This window comes from Pithys albifrons, chromosome 6 (assembly GCF_047495875.1).
Source record: "Pithys albifrons albifrons isolate INPA30051 chromosome 6, PitAlb_v1, whole genome shotgun sequence".
Classification (NCBI taxonomy): Eukaryota; Metazoa; Chordata; class Aves; order Passeriformes; family Thamnophilidae; genus Pithys; species Pithys albifrons.
Window position 1 is genome coordinate 12,913,259 of NC_092463.1, and position 21,754 is coordinate 12,935,012.

The 21,754-nt window shown below is 40.3% G+C and overlaps 1 protein-coding gene across 6 annotated transcripts in view; it reads right to left on the reverse strand.

The window, feature by feature from the left end:
* EML1 (EMAP like 1) overlaps positions 1 to 21,754 on the reverse strand; it is a 123,810-nt gene that overhangs the window by 66,664 nt on the left and 35,392 nt on the right. For 2 of the 6 annotated variants that reach the window (XM_071557539.1, XM_071557538.1), the window contains exon 1: positions 13,382 to 13,649. The exons of 1 other annotated variant lie outside the window; for it this stretch is intronic. In XM_071557539.1, the coding sequence (XP_071413640.1) occupies positions 13,382 to 13,448 (67 nt within the window). In that variant the 5' untranslated portion in view covers positions 13,449 to 13,649. Of the gene's footprint in view, positions 1 to 13,381; positions 13,684 to 21,754 lie in introns of those variants that run through there. 3 more of the 6 variants (XM_071557540.1, XM_071557534.1, XM_071557537.1) reach the window with 3 other exon arrangements.

Consider the following 21,754-nt stretch of genomic DNA (forward strand, 5'->3'; position numbering starts at 1 on the left):
TTTAACAATGCTCATTTCTTTTCCAAGGTTTGTGCCTACAAAAGGTCACAAGAATCCCCTGGATGTCACTGCACTCTGCACCAGTCACCTTGGGAGGAGCCTTGGGGGACTGAGCTTATTTGACTGCTTCATGTTTCCACTCCCACAGCTGTGGAAGTGGGAATTCTACTCACAAGGATTGCACCATCCGATAGCTGACATTTAGTATGCAGCTCTCAGCCACAGCTTGCTCAAGGACAGGTAACAGGGACTCATAAGAGCAACAACATGTCAGTTTTTCCCAGTTGTAACTGGAAAAAAGAGGAAAGATTTCACAACCATGCAAGTTGCTGACCTGTCAGCAGAGTCACAGAATTGCTGTTTGTAAGCACAAAATTACTTTAAATTTTTATACAGCAGCAGAATAAATGGTACTACAATAAACTGTTGGTAAAATCAGATAATTTACACTATTTTCTAAGATAAATGAAGTTTCTACTTTAAAAAAACATACTACTACATTAACAGTAAAGAAAAAGCTTCCATAGTGCACAGTCTCTGCAGCAGATGAACCCAGACAGCCTGGTAAACTGAACAATGACTGTGTAACACCAATTGTTTTTAAATCACTTTATATATTTTAGCCATTACTAAATCAAGTAAAGTTAGTTAATACAAACCAGTGTAATGCCATGAGTGCTCTATGCCACAGCTGGGAACACCCAAGCAGAAAGACCCTGTCACAATCAAGATGTTTGAAATAGCTTTTTTCCTCCCTGATCCATTTGTTCTATTTCTAATCCACTCCCACAAGACACTTATGTTAAGGAAGCCAGTCTGGAGAAAAAAAAATTAGGAATAGCCAGAAAAAGGTAGCCTGTATCTCTTTCATTCTTGGAGGAAGTACATGAGCAGTGCTGAGATGGCATCTGAAGAGCCTTGCTAGGAAAGGTGAAGGTGCTGGCTGTTTGGGATACAGAGTGCCATGGACTTTGCATTTGTTTGCTCACTGAGCATGGGACCAGCAGACACTGTGTAGAACCAGAATTACACAGATTTAAAAACTCGTGGGGTTCTTTTGCCTTTTCTGGCACTTGTCAGTGGTCCATTGGGCATCATCCAAAAAAACTGGGTTGCAATATCTCACTCCTGAATCTCCTGTTCCACTTCTTAAACGGATTAACCCGTTTCTAATGCCCAATATTAAAACACTGACAAAATATATGTGGCTTTCCACACCAAATTAAAACCAAACCACAAAAGAGACAGTCTTAGCAACTCTTTAATTCTAGAGTCTTTACTAAAAATCTGCTGTTTCACTTGTGTTAAAATATCTGTGTGATGGGAAGAAAGAAAATTTTAAAAGCACAAACTTTATTATCCTTCTCCTTGACCCTAGAGAGGCTTCAGCCAGCCAACAGCTTCTTCAAAGCTTCACATCACACATGCCTAGAGACTTAAACCAAGAGAAGCAACTGCCAAATTCAGGAGGCAGTAAAAGGCTTAGATTTAGAGGGTTCCCTGAGGCTAAACATTTTTTTACATTAAAAGCTCAAAAATAAAAAGTAGAAAGGAGGGAGAGCCCTGAAGTTACTCCCACCTGGAACAATATGCACACAAATCTCTCATAATCTTCTGAGTCCCAACTACCAAGGTTAATAACCCACCATCGACCAAACAGTTTCAGGGCTTTACAAAATCCTATAAAGCCTTGCAGGAATCACTGGAGCTGCTTTAGGCTTATTTCATCTTTTTGGAAGCAAAAAAACCCAAACAGGATCATAACTGCTCTCTTTCAAGTGCAAGGTTTTTAATCCAGGCCTTCCTATGTGGGACCACTGAACACAACTAACTCCTGCAACAGCATTTGTGTTTAAATTCCTGAATGCACTGAGATCTTGGAGATCTTTCTCTTCCCCTTGCAATGAGTTTACTGTAACCAAAAGAAATGCTTCACCTGCTTTCAGACAGATTTGGTTCTGAGAACAGAGCAGCAGCATCACACTGGTGATGTTTGTTAATGATTAATTCTGGTTTTAGGGTATATCTTGTCCTAAAGAGTTGTGGAATAATCTGATCAACATGGCCCTGAAACCAGTATGTTCCCAACTAAGGTAAAGTAAGAAAGAAGAGATTGTTGTTCTTTTGATAGAAATTTTACTTATCTCCCAAAAGTATAACAGAAAATTGTAAGAAATACATACTTACAAATTTCAAAAATGCAAAAAAAGGGCAGGTGATATTCAATCACTAATTAAAATTTCTGTATAAAAAATAGAGTACACCTGTGTGCCTGGGGCTAACCATGATTTTTTTTATTTATTTTTTAAAAAATCAAATGTGATGTCATACTCTGCAAAGCATATAAGACGAATTACAAAAAAGATTGAGATTTGTACCTTCCAGGGAGGAAAAGAAACAACAAAACACACACAGACACAAACGAAAAGCAACGATGAAAGCTAAACATTCACCAAAGAAAGGCAGGAATCTCAATGGTAAAAAATTTGTTAGTCCACTCTGCTTAGAATGGGTAACTGGATTGAAAATTAAATTTATGGTGCGTAGGTAATGAACCTCTATGAACCTTTAATTCAATTTTCAATCATATTTGTAGCAGTCAAAAAGTACTTTCCTTTTTTATTACTCTTCTAGCAGTTGACTGTCCCTCTCTTGTATTGTCTTACATGTTATTTTAAAAGTTTGCCTTCCACACTATGTCTGGCACAATACAGAAAAAAGGGGTCACTTCTACCTGCTACAATACACAACAGATGGGCAACACTTCCAACTTGAGTTAATTTATTGATGGTGTGTAACACATGGTGCCACAAGCAGCTGCAATGACAAAAGCAAGGGTCCAGTTCCACAAGACACAATGGCCAACCTAGAAGCCCCCAGTCTGTCTGCAGCACCCACCACTCCTACAATTTGTCTTCTGCTGCCTCTGGAATCTATTTCTGCAACGTAGCACAAAACTAATCCAGCAAATGCAAAGTACCAAACAGATACTGCATACTTTTTTTTTTCTCTAAGGTAAGTATGTTAAAATAACTGACAATTCAGTTTGTCAAGGGGATAAAATCATAGACAGCAAGAGAGGGAAGAGGAAGCAAGAGCTTGTCCCAAACAGCCGCTCAGCGTAAGATGATTTTGCAGTCCAAGCTGTACATCAGCTCATTAGCCTGAGCTAGAAATGGGAAGGGACAGTGGGGTGGGGGCATCAGGTTTGGCTCCCAAGACCCAAATCCACTTAACCTCAGTCTCCTGAATTTTACACCTACTATGTTCCAGCTCCCACAGCTCTCTGGTTTACTAACCTTTACTCCTAAGCAATCCTATACACCCTCTTATGTAACATCTGAAGGACTGAGTCTGTCATCTTTAACCTCCCTTAGAATCCCCATCTATGTTACTTTGTATTCTTTCATTTCATTGAAACATTTGAAACACTCTCAAATAGCGTTACTCATCTTCAAAGTTAGTAGATGGCTTTATCACATCAGTATGCATCAGAAACAAGGTAAATTTTACTTTAAAAGGGCAGATAAAAGGAGAAAGGATTCTTTCAATTCAGCTTTGTCCTGTGGGAGGCTGGGGAGTGATAGGTTGTCTTGGTATAGACTCTATTTAAACAAAATTTAAAAATAAGCATACGAATCACCCAGGGATATGTCTTCACAGAAGAAGCTACAATCCCAGCAAGAGCATCTTACCTAGGAATGACAGCTACAGAATGGAATCTCTCAAATAACTTACACGAGACAATGCTGAAATAAACCACACTACTCTGTTCACTGCTGTAAAGTTTCACCTTAAAGCCTCACAACTCTGCATTCCGGAAAAAAAGAGTGACTATATACAAATATATTGCTCTCAGGAGACTATACTAACAAATGTATTTTGCAGCTTTCATGATTTTTAGTTATAAAGTATTCACTTAACACAACAGCAAACATTTTTCAATTTCATAGCTGAGCATTTAATCACACAACTCAGATTTTTAACTCTTTGCAAAAAAAAAACCAAAACCAAAGCATTTAGGTCATAAAACCTCCCTGAAATACCATTCAAATAACTAATGATTTAATCCAGCTATAAATTTGTTCCAAAAGACTACTGGTGTAATAGTCAGAATCACTTTTTTTTTTCAGGCTTGCACAGATAACACTTATTCTAAGTCTTTCAAATAAGGGATTGTTCAATGCAGCAAAAACAATTTAAGCAAACCTCACCATGCAATAATCAATAATAATGAGGGAAAGGAGTCCTCTAACCAAAACCCCTACTATTTGTATCCTGTTTGTTTATTTTATTCACTTTTAAAAACACCAAGCTATTAAATCATAAAAAGGACAGGTAAACTGCTACACCCATATTCTCTCCACTCCCGTGGCTTAAAAATGACTGGGCTTACTAAAGCAGCACTGTTGTAAAGCTTTGATTTTAGTTCTGTCTGAACCTTGCTCAGAATAAATCCAGAGTTTTAAATTTTCAATTCTGAACACAATCAGTGCTCATAATGACCTTTTGGAAACAGAAATTGTTAATACATCTTTGGACCTACAGACATGCTCAAGCCAAACACAAGTCCTGTGTTCCCTTGTTCATGATATTAAGGGTTATACCTCTTATATACCTCTTCTCAAGAAACACAGAATGGAACAACAAGTAAGCAACTTCTCCATTGGTGCACCAACCATATTACTTCCCAAAACAGAATGAGTGATGGCCAAGAGTCCGTAGACTGCGAAAAAACATCTCTCAAAGACGACGACAGAAAAACTGCCCCAGCTACACCTGCCACAGCTCCCATAGACATTTGAGTTTGGTCCCAGAGGATGCTCACTCAGGATCATCACCCATCACCCCTCTTTGGCTCACAGAACGGCCAAGCCTTGGTAGGGCACTCCAGCAGCACACCAGGAACTCTCCAGTGCTGATGTATGTTTGGTGCACACCATCAGGTTACAGCTAGTCCACAGTAAATGCAGAGACACGGGGATACCCAAGTCCTCACCACAGACTATTCTGTTTTATAGATTTCTTTCTTTTGTCTCACAGTTCTCGCTAATGTAGACATGGTGCTAAAATACAGCACCACAGAGCTGGTGCATCTTATATACCTCTTTTAAAGTATTTAGCCTTTCACCAGTAACTGACCCAGCCTACACATCTGCCAGACCACATACCAAACCCCCAAATTTTAATACTGGATCTTTCCTCAATTCTTAGCAGAGAAAGGCCTCAAGCCTTGCAAAATGTATAAATGCTTAACTTAAAAATTGTATGTATAAAATATTTAGTCCCAAAGGACCCCTAATTAGTTCACTAAAACTTCTGAACACAGAGGAAGTCACTTATTTCCAAGCTGAAATACAGCTACCAGAGGGATTCTCACACACATAGATGTGCTGTCTAGCATAAAAGGGAGAAAAAGAAAAAATCTACCCTCATACTTCTCTCTGTGCATGGCATTATACACAGTTCACTAAATTGCAGTGCTGTACATTTTTTACTATGAGAACTAAAATTTCTAAGAATCTTCATTTTCTTTGACTCAATTGGAGCTTGCCATGAGTGTTTCCAGAGCTTGAAATTGCAGTCTCACTGAAGTCCAAAGCCAAACTATCAGCTGCACAGCATCTGGATTTTGCCTCTTACCCCAAATCACATCAGAAATTGTTTACCATGTCACACTGAGATATTTCAGATGTGCTTTATCACTCTGTCTCATTTGATGCTTGGACATAAACTCCTTAAATTCAATTTTAAAATTTCATAAAAAATTCAATGTCTAGGTTCATGGTTAGGAACATAGAAAAGATGGCCTGATTTTTCAGATCCTTTGAGCATAATCCTGACTGTCACTGCCCTATAATTTTGGCCTATATTTGGAAGAAGTAAAGCAAAAGGGCAGCAATGCAGACACTGCTTTGAATAAAGACTGGCTTGACCCTGGAGATATGCTAATGCCTGCAAGGTTTTTATCAGTTTAGATAAAGACCTCGTTGCCCCCTGCATCCTGGCCAGCCTCACCAGACCACCCATGTAGCCAGAGCCCTCTCCCACCTCCAAGAACCCATCCTCCCCCACCATGGGAGCACATGCCATTCAGTGGATACTGAGCAGTAGGCCCATGTCATGTAACACATTAAGCCTGACTTGCTTCAGGGTCAGGAGAAGGACCCACCTGCCAGATCCTGCAGGCTCTTTAAAGCGGCATCTCCATGTGGGAGATGGAAATGCTTTCTAGGCAACAACAGGTGTGTGTAAAACAGTTTGTGAAATGCTGGACAGGAAGGGGAAAAGGAAGCAACAAAGTGGTAACTGGTTTTAGTAAACAAAATAAACATGAAACTGACTGTCTGTCAGAACCTTTTTGGATTTCAGGGTGATTTTTCTCCCCAAGAGGAAAAAATAAAATAAGAGCTTCTCCTAATGCTGGTGACTTCGGGGTACAAAACCCTTCAACAGTCTCAAGAAAATTCTAGACACCACTAACCAGTCATCCCCATTTGGGTGTACAGGAGCTGCAGAGGGAAATGACAAAGGCTGTTTCAGTTTGCTGTGTTTTCCAAGTTTTAAGAAATAGGAACATCTAGTATTCATGAAATACAAGGGTCTTTACAAGATCTCCATTTAAAAATATTTGCCTTTACTAACTTGAAATGAAGACTTTTTCTCTATTTACATAATGAATATGCTCATCTATTCTGTATCTTAGGAACCTCACATTCAAAGCTGAGCTTAGGCTCCTGTTCACAGGCAATTCCCATATGACTACAAGCCAGTAGCAAAGTTTCATATACTGGCCTGCAACAGATTATAGAAGTTATACTTAAAAACAGAAAACATTTCATCTTTCCTGTTTGCAAAACTTAATGTAAGTTTCCAAGCACATACAGGCCCTATGCTGTTAAGAAATGCAGACTGCTGTTATCACAATTAGGTGTTTATTTCAGATTTTAAATCCAAAAATGTGATTAGTTTTCCCATTCCACAATGCCTAAAAAGAGTGCTAGATATCTCCAATACTAGTTTTCAAATTAATATATTTATTCAATAATCAGTCATTTCAAAGTAAGACAAGAATATGATGGACCATGTCCAATTTTACCCTTTGGAAGTAATGGAGTGTGGACAATCTCACTTAATTACTTTCCAAATAATTAATTTAGTGAAATCATGTTAACATATCATTACCCCCACCCCACCTCCTTAAAAAACCTCAGGGAGTTACTTCCACATTTTAATTATGTAATGGACGAACATTTTAAATCATGTTTCATGGAAGAAAAGCATCATCCGTAGCTCCTTCTGCACTCCCTCCAAGCTTCCATAATTCCTGATGGATGCTCAATTAGTGCCATTTGCAAACAGCAAGCACCCAACAAAAATGTAGTCATTATACTGTTTCATGCAACCTTCCTACTTATTCTCTCACATCATCCCCAAGATTTTAGTGATCAAAAGACAGGTTCTTCATTACAGCTTCACAAAATTTCTCTTGGCAGAGGAACCGCATCATCAACCTTAAAATCTTCATCTTAAATTTCTATGGAAAGGAGAAACAGGAGAGAACAGGATAAAACGTATTAAAATGTATGTCACTGACTGGTGTACTCCCTCACTGTCTCCTCACGTATTCACTTTTTAATAATGTACTTTCAATATAATTTTAATCCTTATTTGAATTGTTTGCATGCAGTTTAAACTTCAATAAAAGAATGTGAGTTTTGCTATTCTTAATTAGAACTTAAAACACATATTTCATCAGCTCTGTAAAGTACTATTAAATTTTTTAAAAACTCCCTGAAGATCAGATAAAGCATGTTTTTCTGCTCAGAGCCCAATGCTTTAATTTGCAATTCTGTATGTTGTTTTATTCATGATAAAATACTTGATACTTGTAGTTTCTCTCCATACTGCTAACACTGACACAGATTCTCTATTGAGGTTTGACTATCACTGAAGGATTCTACACTTTCATTTGTTTTTAGAAGCTTAGTTTAAAAAAAAAAAAAAGAAAAAAAGGAAAAAAAATTAAATTCCAGTAACTATAATTAACACCATTCATTCAACTAAAACAAGTGTTAATAATTCATTACTTGGAAATAAATAGCTAATTAAAGAGCAACAAATTCAGTTTACTTATATAGTGTCTTACCAGTAATAATAGTTTAAACTTTAATAGCCTAACAATATATATTGTGCAAGTGTCCATTATAGCAAGTTATTTTTAATTCATAGAATACTGATTTATTCTGCATTCAATTACTGCACATACACACACACATGCAAATGTGTTTCTGTTCACCACCCCTCCCTTTACTCCAGGATAGAGGACAAAACATTCTAGAATCAACTTCTAATCCATATAGCTCCAAAATGCATAAAACTGACACCTAATACAGAGTCCAACTCAGCATTACATTTAAGAGTTTGACTGCAAGAGCCAGAACAAATTTCATTGAAACAAAAATTAAGAAAATGCTGTCCAAGTAATGGTGGTTAATAAAAAGTCTTCTACTGTCCTACAAAACTGATGGAAGCTTCAAGTAGGGTCTCTTCTCCACCTCTGAATTCAAACTACGCTGCTGTTCTGGAGAGAACAGATTTAGAGATGAACCATGAGAAAGCCTGGTTTGTCTGTCTGTGTTGTTATGGACTGCTGAGAAAAACAACATGAGTAATGCTATTAACATTTTTGCAACATCTTTTTGAACATGCTTGCAACACCTTTTCATAACGCAGTGCATAAATCTGCTCAGTAAGAACCACATTAAATACAATTTTGCTTTGCATTTTTCTTAGGAAGGGATCACACTAAAACAAATTACAGTCTCTTCCAGCACACGACAGATTTGAACAAGTGACCTGAAAGCTACAAGGCTCAGCTTACTATTGTTCCTTCCCCAACCCATTCTGCACCGTGGGATTTTGGTCCAGCTGTAGGAAGAGGGTAACTGGCTGCCTTTTGGAAGGTTAGGGAGAGGAAGTGTGAGAGTCAAGTAGGAAAGAAGAGACAAGCATCAGAATAATACTGTCCACACAGATTTCCTGTTTGTGGCTTCACTTCCTCACCGACAGGGCATTGCTCCACTTGTGGATACAGGACTTGGAGAGAAGAGGTACATATATTCTATTTACTTTTGGGAATGGTAGATAAGGACAGAAGCAGAAGATTCAAACTGGAAATAAGCTGACAAAATCCAAGTCACACAATTTACTTTTCATGACTTAAAAGGAATAATGACTAACAGTTATCAAACCTATTACCTGTCAAAAATCTTAATAATATCTTAATATTTTTTCAAGAGGTTTTTTTATTATTCTGATTTTTTATAAAAATAAATGATAATATAATTTGTATCATTCTAAAATTATCTCAAACTCTACTTTTTTCTATTAACAATTACACTTTGGGTTATCTGTTAAACAGAACTGTAACTAATGTTATGGAATCCCTTGCCAAACAAATCAATTTCATTAAGAAATAATCTGTTTCACTCTGACACTCCAAACTTGAAGTTTCTGTCAAACACAGCATCTGTGGTTGCAGAAATGGCCATTTGACAACTACAGTTTTCCCACTAGCCATATTAAAGATATCAAAAAGATGCTGCAATTTCCAAATGATTAATTCTGACTTCCATCTCTAAGTCTACACAGTCATTTTGCAGGAATCCCAGACTGCATCCTTTACATTTCAATACATTTCAATAATCCTGCCCACAGCAATTACTGTGGTGAAGGCTGTGTAAATGGAGAGAGAATAAAATAGCTGGGGAATTGTGGTCAGAAGACCCAAGAACCTCTGCCCACACCCTACATGCCTTCCAAACTTATCTTTAAACACTAATGATCACTCCTGCAGCTCTGTAAATCAACTGGAGATGAAATAAGCACTGTCTATAATTCCAGTATATGTCTTGTTCTGTAGAGCTTCAAGCAGGGTTGTCTCCATCAGTTTTTAAGCAGATACTAAAAACCTCAACACTGTCTTGCCTTTATCAGTATCCTACCACTTTTAGCTTCATCTTAAATATCATGTGACTAATGCTCTGATTGACTGTAGATAAACGTAATGGCTTTCTACCTAAAAGTTACTTCAATTCCAGGCACAGTTAATATTATCTAAGGTTTACTTTTCAACATGCAAAATAAATCGTGTTCTTCATTACCTAGAAAGTGAGATGTAAGTTGAGAACTGTCCTTGGGCATTAAGAGGAGTTACTTAATGTCTTTCTTAAAAATAAACAAACAAACAGAACAGGCACAGCAACTAGCAAAACATTTTGTGCCTCTGAAGACTGTCCACTGAAAATGAGGAGGGAAACAACAAACAAATCAATAAATATGATTAACTCCCCCAGAGTAGGTATGTACTTTCCACTGAGTTTACAACTGAGGAAACTAAGGCACCAAGAATGAAATAACTTGCCTAAAATCACATAGGAAGCTTGTATTTCTTGCTTTGATGTTACCTTGGACTGACATTTGAGTTCATTAACACAATGTTTCTCAAATGCCAACCATACCTTTACTGTTCTGTAAAACAGAGTTTGAAGAAACTAGGTGTCTTTGAACTAGCTGTGCTAAATATCTGCCCTAGATTTCAGACATGCAGCTCAAAACTAACATATTTTTCTCACCTCTTTCTTCTTTCCTTCCTTCTTCATTTCCCATATTTTTTACACATCACAAGTCAAAAAAATACATTACTAAAGACTCATGCACACTAGATTTGCGTGAGTGAAGACCCAAATTCTCCTCCTGAACCCAAGGCCCTTTCTAGAATGAAAGGGAGTCTTTGTGCAAGTTTGGAATATTACTTATTTCCTCCCTGACTAGGTCCTCCAGATCCTGCTGCCTCATTCCCATCATAATCTCCTTCCATCCACTGCTCCCTTCTTCCCCATCCCTCTTGGGCTCCCCCACCCACTCCAAACAAGAAGAGATTGAGAAGTGCAAGAAGCTGCAGCCATCCTTGGTCCAGGCTAGACCTCAGCTGCCACCCTACAGGTGATCTGCAGTTATTTGCACAGAAGCACAGCCTCTGTATCCTGAACTTTTGAAACAATATGTTCGGGTAGTCTCTTTATCACTTCTCTTCGGTAGCATCAGAAAATTCCATCACGTCTTTCCTTGTAAAACTAAAATTAAGCCTGTTCAGAACAGAAAACCTTGCAGCATACAACAATGACCACTTTGAGTGCTTACCAGACACTTCTGTATTTCATTTTACCAAATATTAAAATCATGTTGTCTTTCATACCTCTACCATTTTCTTGCTTCATTTGGTTCTTATGTCTGCCCCATTCCCAGCTTCACATCAACTTTCATACTACCCATTATACTTGCAAGAACTTTTCCTCTTCTGTGTAAAGAAATTTTCTTTACCTCTCTTCAACCTTAAAACTGGCATCCTCTCTCTGTATTTTCTTCCTCATGGGTCATGTGTGAAATACCTGATCACCTCAAGGCTGTAGTCAAAGGACTTACTATCTTTAATTCCTTACCTCATTTAATATAGTGTCTCTGACAGCTAACTCATAAAAGGAAAGGCTTCTGAATTCAACTACTTTCTTTTATAAGCACAGAATAATACAAGTTTACAGCATCCTTTGAGCTCACTATCTGCAATGAGATGACAGCTAAGCAAGCAACTTTATCAGAAACACATTATAGAACCTAATACCTCAGAATTAACTAAGATTTTAAAACCTATGTACAGCATAAATACATGTGGCTTATTTCCACAAAGTACAATAGGTGCTCAGAGTTACTAAATCAATATGAGGGACAGTGCTGAGGAATAAGCTACTCTGCTTTTACAAACTATTCAGAAAGTGCTGCTACTCCTGCTCCCACATGGATGCTCCTATCACAGTCACTGTAAAAGTAAAGCCTGGGGATCTGGGTAGGAAGACAGTTAGTTCATAAATGGCTTAGAGTGTAAAATTTGAAATACATTGCTGTATGTTTTCTTTTCAAAAATACTTACAATGAAATATTTATTAAGTTTAGGCAAAACAGGCATCTGCTATTAGCGTAAAACCCCCATACACAGTCATAGTTTTCTCTCCTGAAGAGCTCCAAAAATACGGCGTCACTACACAATGCACAGCCCACACATGCAACTCATGATGCCTGAAAAACCGCTTCCACAATCTCAAGGTCCACATGTATTCAGAGTTTTCTGCAAATCTGTTCCTTTCTTGAAACACACCACATGGAAAATCATGTAAAATTTATCCTCTTCGTATCTTCCTAGAGAAGAGGCAGCTATGTCAATTGCTGTCATGAAGCAATTTAGTATGAACCTGATTCCAGCTGTTTATATAGCTATAGAAAACCAGACCACTACTAAAATGTGGAGGAATAAAAGATCCCCAAATCAATTTTCAAGGAAATGTGAGATTATGAATGCTTACAGTTTTGCTGCTAGAATGCAGCAACTCGAATGAAAATAAGGTATTTTGAGATTATAGTTTACCATGAAGAACTCTCTGTTACATTTAGGACGCCTGATTTATTTCCCTCCCAAATGTCAGCTACCTGAATAATCCCAAGTACCATGCAGACCAATCTCCAACACCTCCTGTGAGAATAGTTGCAGCTCCTCACCTCCTTCTTGCTTTTTTACGACCCACCACTGCAGCCCATCAGCTCCCCTGTCACGCTGCCACCCAGGTGACGCCACCAACCCAACAACCCCTACCTTAAAAAAAACAGCAAACATTAAAACCAGTAACTATGGGTCGACTCCGTAACTCCGCACAGGCACCTCACACCCCAGCACTGGCTAGTGGGAGAGCGCCAGGGGCGCTCCGGGGGCGGGCAGGGGGCTGAAGGACACCTGGCCCCGCCGCGGCATCCCACTGCATCCCGCAGGGTCACGGAGAGCTCCGTCCTACCCATGTCCTACACATCTGTGTATACATACATACACACACATAGATATATTTACACACATGTGTGCGTGCTTGTGTGTATGCTGGCAGCGCAGACACGCAGCGCTGGTGACCGCTTGGGCTACCAGACCTGTCTTTGAGGCAGATACGCAGACACACATCTCTAACACACACATCCGCACACAAATCTCTGCATGTACCCGTGAAGAAGGCGCAGAAGTTCCTCGCAGGGGCGCCCCGAGGGCTGGCAGGTTTCCCGCCCTATAATGGGGGAGACAGAGGGGGATGAAGTTTCCTCCCTCCTCCTCCTCCTCCTCTCCCCGAGTTACACCGCGGAGCCAGGCGGCCCTGGGCGGTGCAGACGACTCGGGCAGCCCGGACCAGGCCCGCTCCCGGCGCTGCTTTCCCGGCGCCGGCCTCCGCCTCCGCCCCGCCGGGGCGCCGGGACCCCGCTGCTCGCCGGAGGCGGCCCCCGCCCTTACCGTTGCAGAACTGGAGCAGCGAGGAGGTGTCGTAGAGGCTGCTGTAGCTGGAGAAGCCGTCCTCCATCCTGCCGCTGCGCTCCCGGCGTCCCCTCGGCTGTCCCGGCGGCCGCTCGCTGCTGCTCGCCCACACGCTGCGGAGCGGAGGCGGCTGGGGCCGCGGCGGCCTCGCTGCTGCCTCACTCAGTTGCCATGGCAACCCATTCACTCCGCCGCGGCTGGGGCGGCGGCCGCTCCGCTCCGCTCCGCCGCCGAGGCGCGGGGGGAGACCCGCGGGGCGGGCCGGGGCGGGCCGAGGCGGGGCGGCGGGAGGCGGGGGGACCCCGGGGCGGGGGCAGCCGCTGGGGAGCCGCGTCTCTCGGCAGGCGCGGGGCCGGCACAGCCGTCTCTGCTCGGCGGCCCCGCCGAGTCGCGGCCACCGCGCTCTGCGCCCGCCTTACCGCTGGACGCGGCCGGACCGGGTGTCCCGATCGGGGCGACGCCGAGCAGAGGCACAGCCCGGCCCTGCACCGAGAGGTTCCCGCCGGTGGTCTGGGGCTTAGCCCCAGGGGCGGTCACGGCGGAGGTGCGGCCAGAGCGTCTGGGCTCGGGGCAGGCGCTGTGCGGCCCCAGCATCCCTCCCTGCCGCAGCGGCGCTCGGCGGGTTCGGCTGGCGCTCCTTTCGCTTCTCCCACTGAAGCAACAGCCTGTCTGTAATTGCACCTTATGCCCTCCGTTTATTGCAGTGGCGATTCTGCTGTCTACAGGATGGAGCTGTCAAAATAACATTGTAACTGATACTCTCTTACAAAAACGAATTATACAACAATTCCTTAAGCTGTTTTGTACAGTTTTAACTATTTAGTTTGAAGAATGATACACTTTGACAACACATGATATTAAAATAGCTTTACTGTGGGTTTTGTCTAGTTATGTTCTTAATAGCCATTCATGGTGACAGAAGGGCAGTGGTACAAAACTGGTAGCTAGTAATAGTGTAAAAAGATTTGGTATTTTTGGGGCTTCAATTCCTGTCCTAAGGGATGTTGAACTGTCCAGTGACTCAAAGACATTTTTATTTAAAACTCCTCAAGGGACTAAGAAAAATAGCGCATTTCATCCTGAAAAATGCTGAAGCATTAAAATATCACATCTTCAGGCCTCAGTCCTCTCAGGAACTTTTTTCAAGGCAGTTCCATCATGTGTATCCATTTACAGGCGTGGGTTTGGTACATGGGAGCCTTTTCACCAACCACTAAACCATGGCAGTGCTAACACAAAAGTATGCTATAAAATTAGGCAGAGATATCAGTTCCATATTAAAGCAGAGTGAGAAGTGCTCCCTCCTGAATTACCAGTGCCAATATTGGTAGAGTTGAAGTCATCTCCAGCACAAGTACTTATCCAGACTGATGTGCTTAACTTGCATCTTACAAAACAACTGCATTTTATAACTGTGGACTATAAATAGCAGAAAATCGTGATAGTTTAATTAGATATTAAAAAGCATAGGAAAATTCTTCAAAAATTCTAAAGCCAATAGATTTTCTTACTGTTTTAAATGAGTCACAATTCTTTCTCCACTGGAAACTTATCACAGAGCCCTTAGGTTTTCTCATGACCTTTTCATTCATAAACCAAAAAACTTTTCAAAGGTACCATATTGTTCTAAAAAACTGTACACACAAGAAGATATATATGCATGGGATTTTTGACAAATTGCAACAATAGAAAAATTAAGCTGATTTTTAATAAAATTTTTAATTAAGATTTTTCTCAATTTTAAAAATTTGTTGCCATGATTACTTTTTAAGGTTGAGAAGTGTATTAATGCACTCATTTTCCACCATCTCAAGATAGTTTTGGCACAAGAGGTTTGCTCACCATTAGATGTCAATGTTACCTTACCCTATACCTCCTGCAGATGTGTAAGTTTTAGCAAAAAGGTCTGTGAAATCTAGGCTCTCTAAAAGCTTTATGTTTGTAGTAAAAATGTGTTGTCAGTGAGAGTGCTGCAAAGGTAATAGAAGTAAATGCCCACTAACTTTTATGGCATTTGCCAAAGCACAAGAAAGGCCAAAATGAGGCAATGCAGCTCCATTTCAGCAAGTGGAAATTGAAAGGCACTTAGAAACCCAAATCTAATCTGTCGTTAAAGGACAACACAACATCTAAGACCTTACAATAGGTTACCCACTAAAACTAGAGGTGAAGGTGTCAGTGAAGCCTTTCAGCTCACTACGCTGCAAATCAGCTCAGAGATGTGACAGAAAATGATCTCAGCTCCAGTCTCCAGATGCTTTTATGATGCCATTATACTCTGAAGACAAGGGTTAGAAAAGGGAAACACTTTCATAATTTAATGATTTTGAGACTTGTTACAATCTCATTACACTAAACAGCATGACAAGGCACAAAATGGAAAAGAAATTCTGGCTGTGGGAACAATGGGACAATGGATTTCAAGGATGCACTAATGCATCTCTCAGAATTCTGCTGGTGTGGTGAAACAATAAACCCACTTCTTTTAATTGTCCATTTTTCAGTAAACTATTGCTTTCATCATTTGTACAGATCAAAGCTAGTTCTTTGGAGAATGGGAAACCATACAGATGTAATGTGGCATCCTGAGCAGTATAGTGGAGCTGAGCTGTCTGCAAGGTATTTGTTGCTGTACATTTGTGCATACTGACTGCTGGCCATGTCAGAAACTGTGTGATGTTACATTTCTGACAGCTTTATTTTATAACATATATATTTAGTTATTTGTTATGAGTAGTGTAATACAAACAACTGTTTACTAAGTGAGAACAAAAGAGCTTTTATCCACCCCTAACTGAATTTTCAGGAGTGTTAGGACAAAGAAGACTTGCTTTCACACCCTTTTAATGGGCTATAGTCAAATATCACAGAACCACAGAATATTCTGAGTTGAAAGGGACCCACCAGGATCATCAAAGTCCAGCTCCTGATAATTTTGATATTTCATGTATCTTTCTTCCTGAAAACAGAATCAGACTGCTTTCACCATTTGGTGGTGGCTTGGGCAATCTGCCCTTCATACATGACCCCTGGGTCTGTGCTGAATGCCACTGCCTCCAGTGGGCTTGCTCAGGGAGTGAGAAAGTGGCATTTGGTAAGGAAAGGACGCTGGGATTTGGCTGTCAGTGGCAAAGCCTGCTGTGCCGACCTGCTTAGTGGCATCAGGTGCAGTGAGCCCTTCTGTGCAGAGTTTACAAGAGGTGAAGGCTCAGTTCACTGCAGAGGCTGAAGGGTTCTTCTTTTAGTCAGTGCAATGCCTGTCTGCTGAACACATCAAGAAAGCTTGGATGGCTGCTGAACACACTGACTATATATTGTAACTAGAGAAATCAGGCAAAGCATCTAGCACCATCAGCAAATGTGCTGGTTTTGCTAAAATTTATCAGTGGATATAATTATAGCATGTATTTTACCATGACTAACTTTTGAAGATCCCCTCAAGCTCTTTAGCAATCATTTGATAGGTCACGTTTACTGCAACGTGTTCAAAGGGAGCTGAGCTCAGTTTTGGAGCTCACTCTGTTTCTGTTTAAGATGTAAGAGTCCATTTCACCATTCACAGTCTTAATGCACCAGTCTCTGCTGGAGCCTGGAAGGTTTTAAACTGTATATTTCTACAAGTTTTGCTTTTCCTTAGTGACTCAGATGTTTCAACCATTAAAAAGCCGAAGCACTGCAACACTTGGTGCCTGGGCCCAGACTACAATCCAAAACACAAGGAACCATACATGTGCTTTGCTTCTCCCTGAATCATCTACCACTCGTTCAAAACACGAGAAATGGGCACCTCTTCCAGCTGTTGATCACCAGCACTGAGAATTAGGTAGTCTGAAAGCTCGTGTCATAGCACAGGCACTGCCTCAGTGTTGGAGGACACGGTGCTTTGGCATAAGCCAGTGGGACAGCACTGGGCAGCACTATGCCCAGCAGTAGCAACAGCAGCAGCAACACCAATAGCAGCAGCAGCAGCAGCAGCAGCAGAAGCAGAAGCAGAAGCAGCAGCAGCAGGCTGCACACAGCAGGAACACCAGGGAAGGGAAAACCAATGCCTGGATTTAGGCACTAGTAGGATGAGATCATTATTTAGGAAGGGATGGGCTCTGGGGTTCGTTTTGAATTTAGCTTCCTAAAGTCTGATGAAATCCTGATTTATACTGATTTTTTTAAAATTTGTTTATTTATATGCCCTTTCTCTTCAGTAAGCAGCAGCAGAGGTTATTTTGGTTTCTTAAGAGAATTTCATGCAGTGAATAAATTTGCTTCATTCTTCAGAAGTGGCGTTTCCACACCGCTAAGATTATCTCCAAGTATTAGAGTGGGGTTCTCTGTCAGGGTCCCATCATAGGCTCAAAAAAGGATTTCCTCTGCTAGTGTGATGTAGGAAAGGAAGACATACCTTGCCGCCCCACTGTCCTTTGTGAAAACACTTCAACCACTGGAATAATCATTCATTCTAAGTAGCAGGACTCCAGTGTTTCAGCCACAGCAGGGAGCTTCATGAATGTCACTACAAAGCACAGTTCATGTATGTGGGAAAGATGGGGTATAAGAGGAGGATCACCATTATGCCAGCACATTGTGAGTGCATTAAAAATACAATATAACAAATGTGGGATGAAACCATCAAAGGTATGCCTGTTTTACAATCCAAATGAAAATATGTTGCAATATGCTTGTATACATCATGTTGTTTTGAATGACATATATTGAAATTGTGGAAGTTTCCCTATAATTAATAAGAATATTCTTATTCATTCTGTCTAGGAAAAAAATACTGCTTTGCAGATTGTTAATTTATAAATACAAAGAGAAGACTTTGAAGATGAAAAGAGTGATGCTTTCCCCAGCTATGACTCTTCCCATTCAAAAACGGGAGACTGCTCAGCAAATACTGATGCTTTCCGACTTGCACCATCTTTTTGAACTAAATGTTGGCTTTATTTTGCTTATTTGGAAAATGAGAGGGAAAACATGACACAACCAAAGTCACACCGGGAAGCCTGTGACAGAATCAAACCAGAATAACTACCAGGTGAGTGCACTAACCATTATACTATCCTGCCTGTAAACACTGAAGATATTACTTGTAGAGTTTATTGTGAAATGCTTTCAAGCATAGTGCCTGCAGTAGAAATACCCTTATTTTTGTAAGGTCCCTTAGCAAGTTGGGTTAAATGCACAGAAATGTACATAATGGCCAATTGCAGACTTGCTGCATCCACATGTATAACATTATGGTACTAAACAGATGAGAAGCAAAATACACTACAAATGCATAGGAATGCAACTCCTTTTCCATCTTCTATGCAATTTGTGTTGTTGAAAACAGTATTTCTGAGATATTAATACTCTGAGAGATTATTGTGAGAAAATGCAGTGATGGATGGCATCATACGAAGGAATGATCCATCCAGCCTTCAAAATTACTCCTTAAAAGTTTTCTATTCTAACTCAGCTCTGCAACACTATTTTTGGTGGCTTCAGCCCTCAGTAGAGGATGAAAGCTTCCACTAGCAAAGCTCTTTGAGATCTGTGTGTTCAGGAGCACAAATCCTACGTCTTGTGAGAGTGGCCTCTGCTTTCAGGTACAATAATTTTGGCAGTTTAACCAGTTCACTATTCAAGGCATAGGAGGATCCTCTCTCCAAGTCTGTGTCACTCCCTATGGGGAATTCCCTCCTAGCAGGACCTTTTCTGCACCCAGTGAAACCTCAGCAAGCTCCAGGCATGTAGGCATTGGGAAATGCTTTCAGTGTCTATTAAACAGAGTTCTTTTTTATGGCTAGCACCACATCAACACATTCCTGCACATGACCGAGATCACTGGTTTTGTTTTAATTTTTATGCTATGATTATAAAGATGTTACTATGACAGTAAATATTCCAGAGGTCTATTTCATGCATATATTTAAGTTATATATTTTTACAATTTAATATCTGGTTTATACAAAGCCACAGCTATACAAATCTATGCCCTCTGAATTATATTACTGAAGGGTGAGACTGGAGTGAACTCCAGTGCATATATATTTCTTTAGAATTACAATTACATTACACAATAGCAAATTGATCATTTAAGGTGTACACAAAAAATGTCACTTTTTAACAAAGTGGTGCTACAATAGTTATTCTGGTCACTTTTTAGAACAAGCATTTTAATTGGACTGTAACAATTCACAAGAATGTGTAAAACTTAGAAGCAGTAGAAAACAGGATATATGTTCAAAGGATATATCAACAACACTGTGAGAAAGAAGTCTCTCTCTTCTGCAAACAGGTACCCATGGCGCCTGTGAACAGAGGGAAGGATCTCAGCACTATATTTCACATTCCCTGGTCAATAGGATGGTGATTTAAACTTGTGCCTTAGAAGAACTGATATTCCTAATTTCCCATCTTCCCATGTAACAGTTTCTCTTTTTTGGGATCCAGCACAATTAAGGGCATCATGTGGGAACTGATGGGTACCAGGAAAATTTACTCTCAGCCATGTAAATAACAAAGCACACATAAAAATGTATGGATAAGACAAAGCACCACACCCATTCAGTATATTAATGGTAGAAGGGGCTAGCCAATCTCATTTATGACACTTTCTACATTTGCAATTATGTTACTGGAAATTTGCCCAGATGTGGAAAATTAACTATGGCAAATATCTTCTGGTAGATAGTTGGAAAAATACTGCATTTCTTTTTGTGGTTTCATATGTTATGCTTGCTTTTAGTGAGCAATTTATTGGAAAAGCTAACTCATGCTACTAAAGAAACCATTGAAAGTAGCTGCAGAGAGTTTAGTTGCAATCTTACCTCCTGTCACAACATAAGCCCATGTGCTACCTCAAGTAACCTAGCTTCAAGTTTTGCTTATCCATACCCTGTATTATTCATAAAATACAATATTAATTATACCAGAAGAGGTAGGGGAAGAAATAAGACAATATTCCATTTGAATGTTGTGGGTTATTTCTCCAGGGAACAATAGATGCTTCAGTGCTTCAAACTCATTAAATTTCCATGAGCTTTCCCTGAGCTGGTAGAGGATCAAGAAAGTGGAAGGCAGGATGACCTGTAAGGGCCAGGCAAGAAATTTAGCCCACTACACTTGCAGATTCCTTTGATATCTTCCAGAGCCCAAGACCACCTACATTGAGACCTTCGTCCCTCCATTTGTTTTGCTGCCTCCAGCTCATTTCTGCTTTCCCAGTTTCAAGATCCCAAGGTACAATCTGGGGATGGAAGAAAACAGTTAAATTATCAGCTAATCTAAATTTGGCTGGATGGAGATAAAAGCAATAGGCAATAATCCTTTCCTACAGTTTTCAACATTACTTTACACTAGGTTCCAGCGTGGACTGTGGCTTTTATATTTGTGGGTAACTAGAGTTTTGAATTAAACTATTTATTTACTTTGGAACAGGATTTGCCTTGGAAGAAACGTTTTTGTTCTGGTCTGTGAAATCACTGAAGGGCCACAAAGTGATCAAAGCAATTTTGGGTTGCATGTGTTTTTTCAAAGTGATTTCTTTCTGCAGGTTCACAGCAAGTGCATCCACAAATTTTGATGAATTCTACTTTTGATCTCCTTTGGACACATAAAATGTAAGAAATAAAATGCAAGAAAGTAAGAGATTGAACCAAAGAAGCCTCCATTGAATTGCCCAGAAACATGAATAGGCATTACAGTTTAAATGGCAGGATCAGGTCCATACAATAATAAAATATTTGGCTTTTGGGGAAAGAATGCTGGCTGTTCTTAAAACACCTCTGCCAGCAAGTACAAGGTGTAGACTTACTAATCCTACTTAGGGGGAAGCCATGCGTGGCATTCTTTTCTTTGGTGATGGCATTCAAGAGAGTCCTAGACAGAGGAAAAAGTAATAGGGGCAATAATGACAGTGTCTGAATGAAACCCTGAGAAATATTCCTGGCCCTGCTGCCTGGCTGCCAGCCATCCAAGCATGAAGAACAATCGTGCATTTGTTTCAGATACCAAGTTACCTAATTTAAAAATGCTTTCTGATGCAGCCCGTTAATTCTTAAGTATTTCACCACCTGATGTTTCTCTCTCAAGCTTTCAAAAAAGCAAGAGAAAACCAGAGCTATAGATAAGGGAAAGAAGGGAAACAAAAAGGTTTTTGTCATTAGCAGACATAATTCAAGAAAAAAAGGCCAAGAAGACAAGTTCTTTTCAACTTTTTGATGCCAGATAGCCCATCATTGTCCCACCACTTTCTGACAGTGCTGGATAAATGCTGGACTAAAGAATAGAATGAATCCTAAAACCAAAATATGAATTCTGTGCCATAAATTATACAAGCACATGCAGCTATGAACAAGAGAATTAACAACA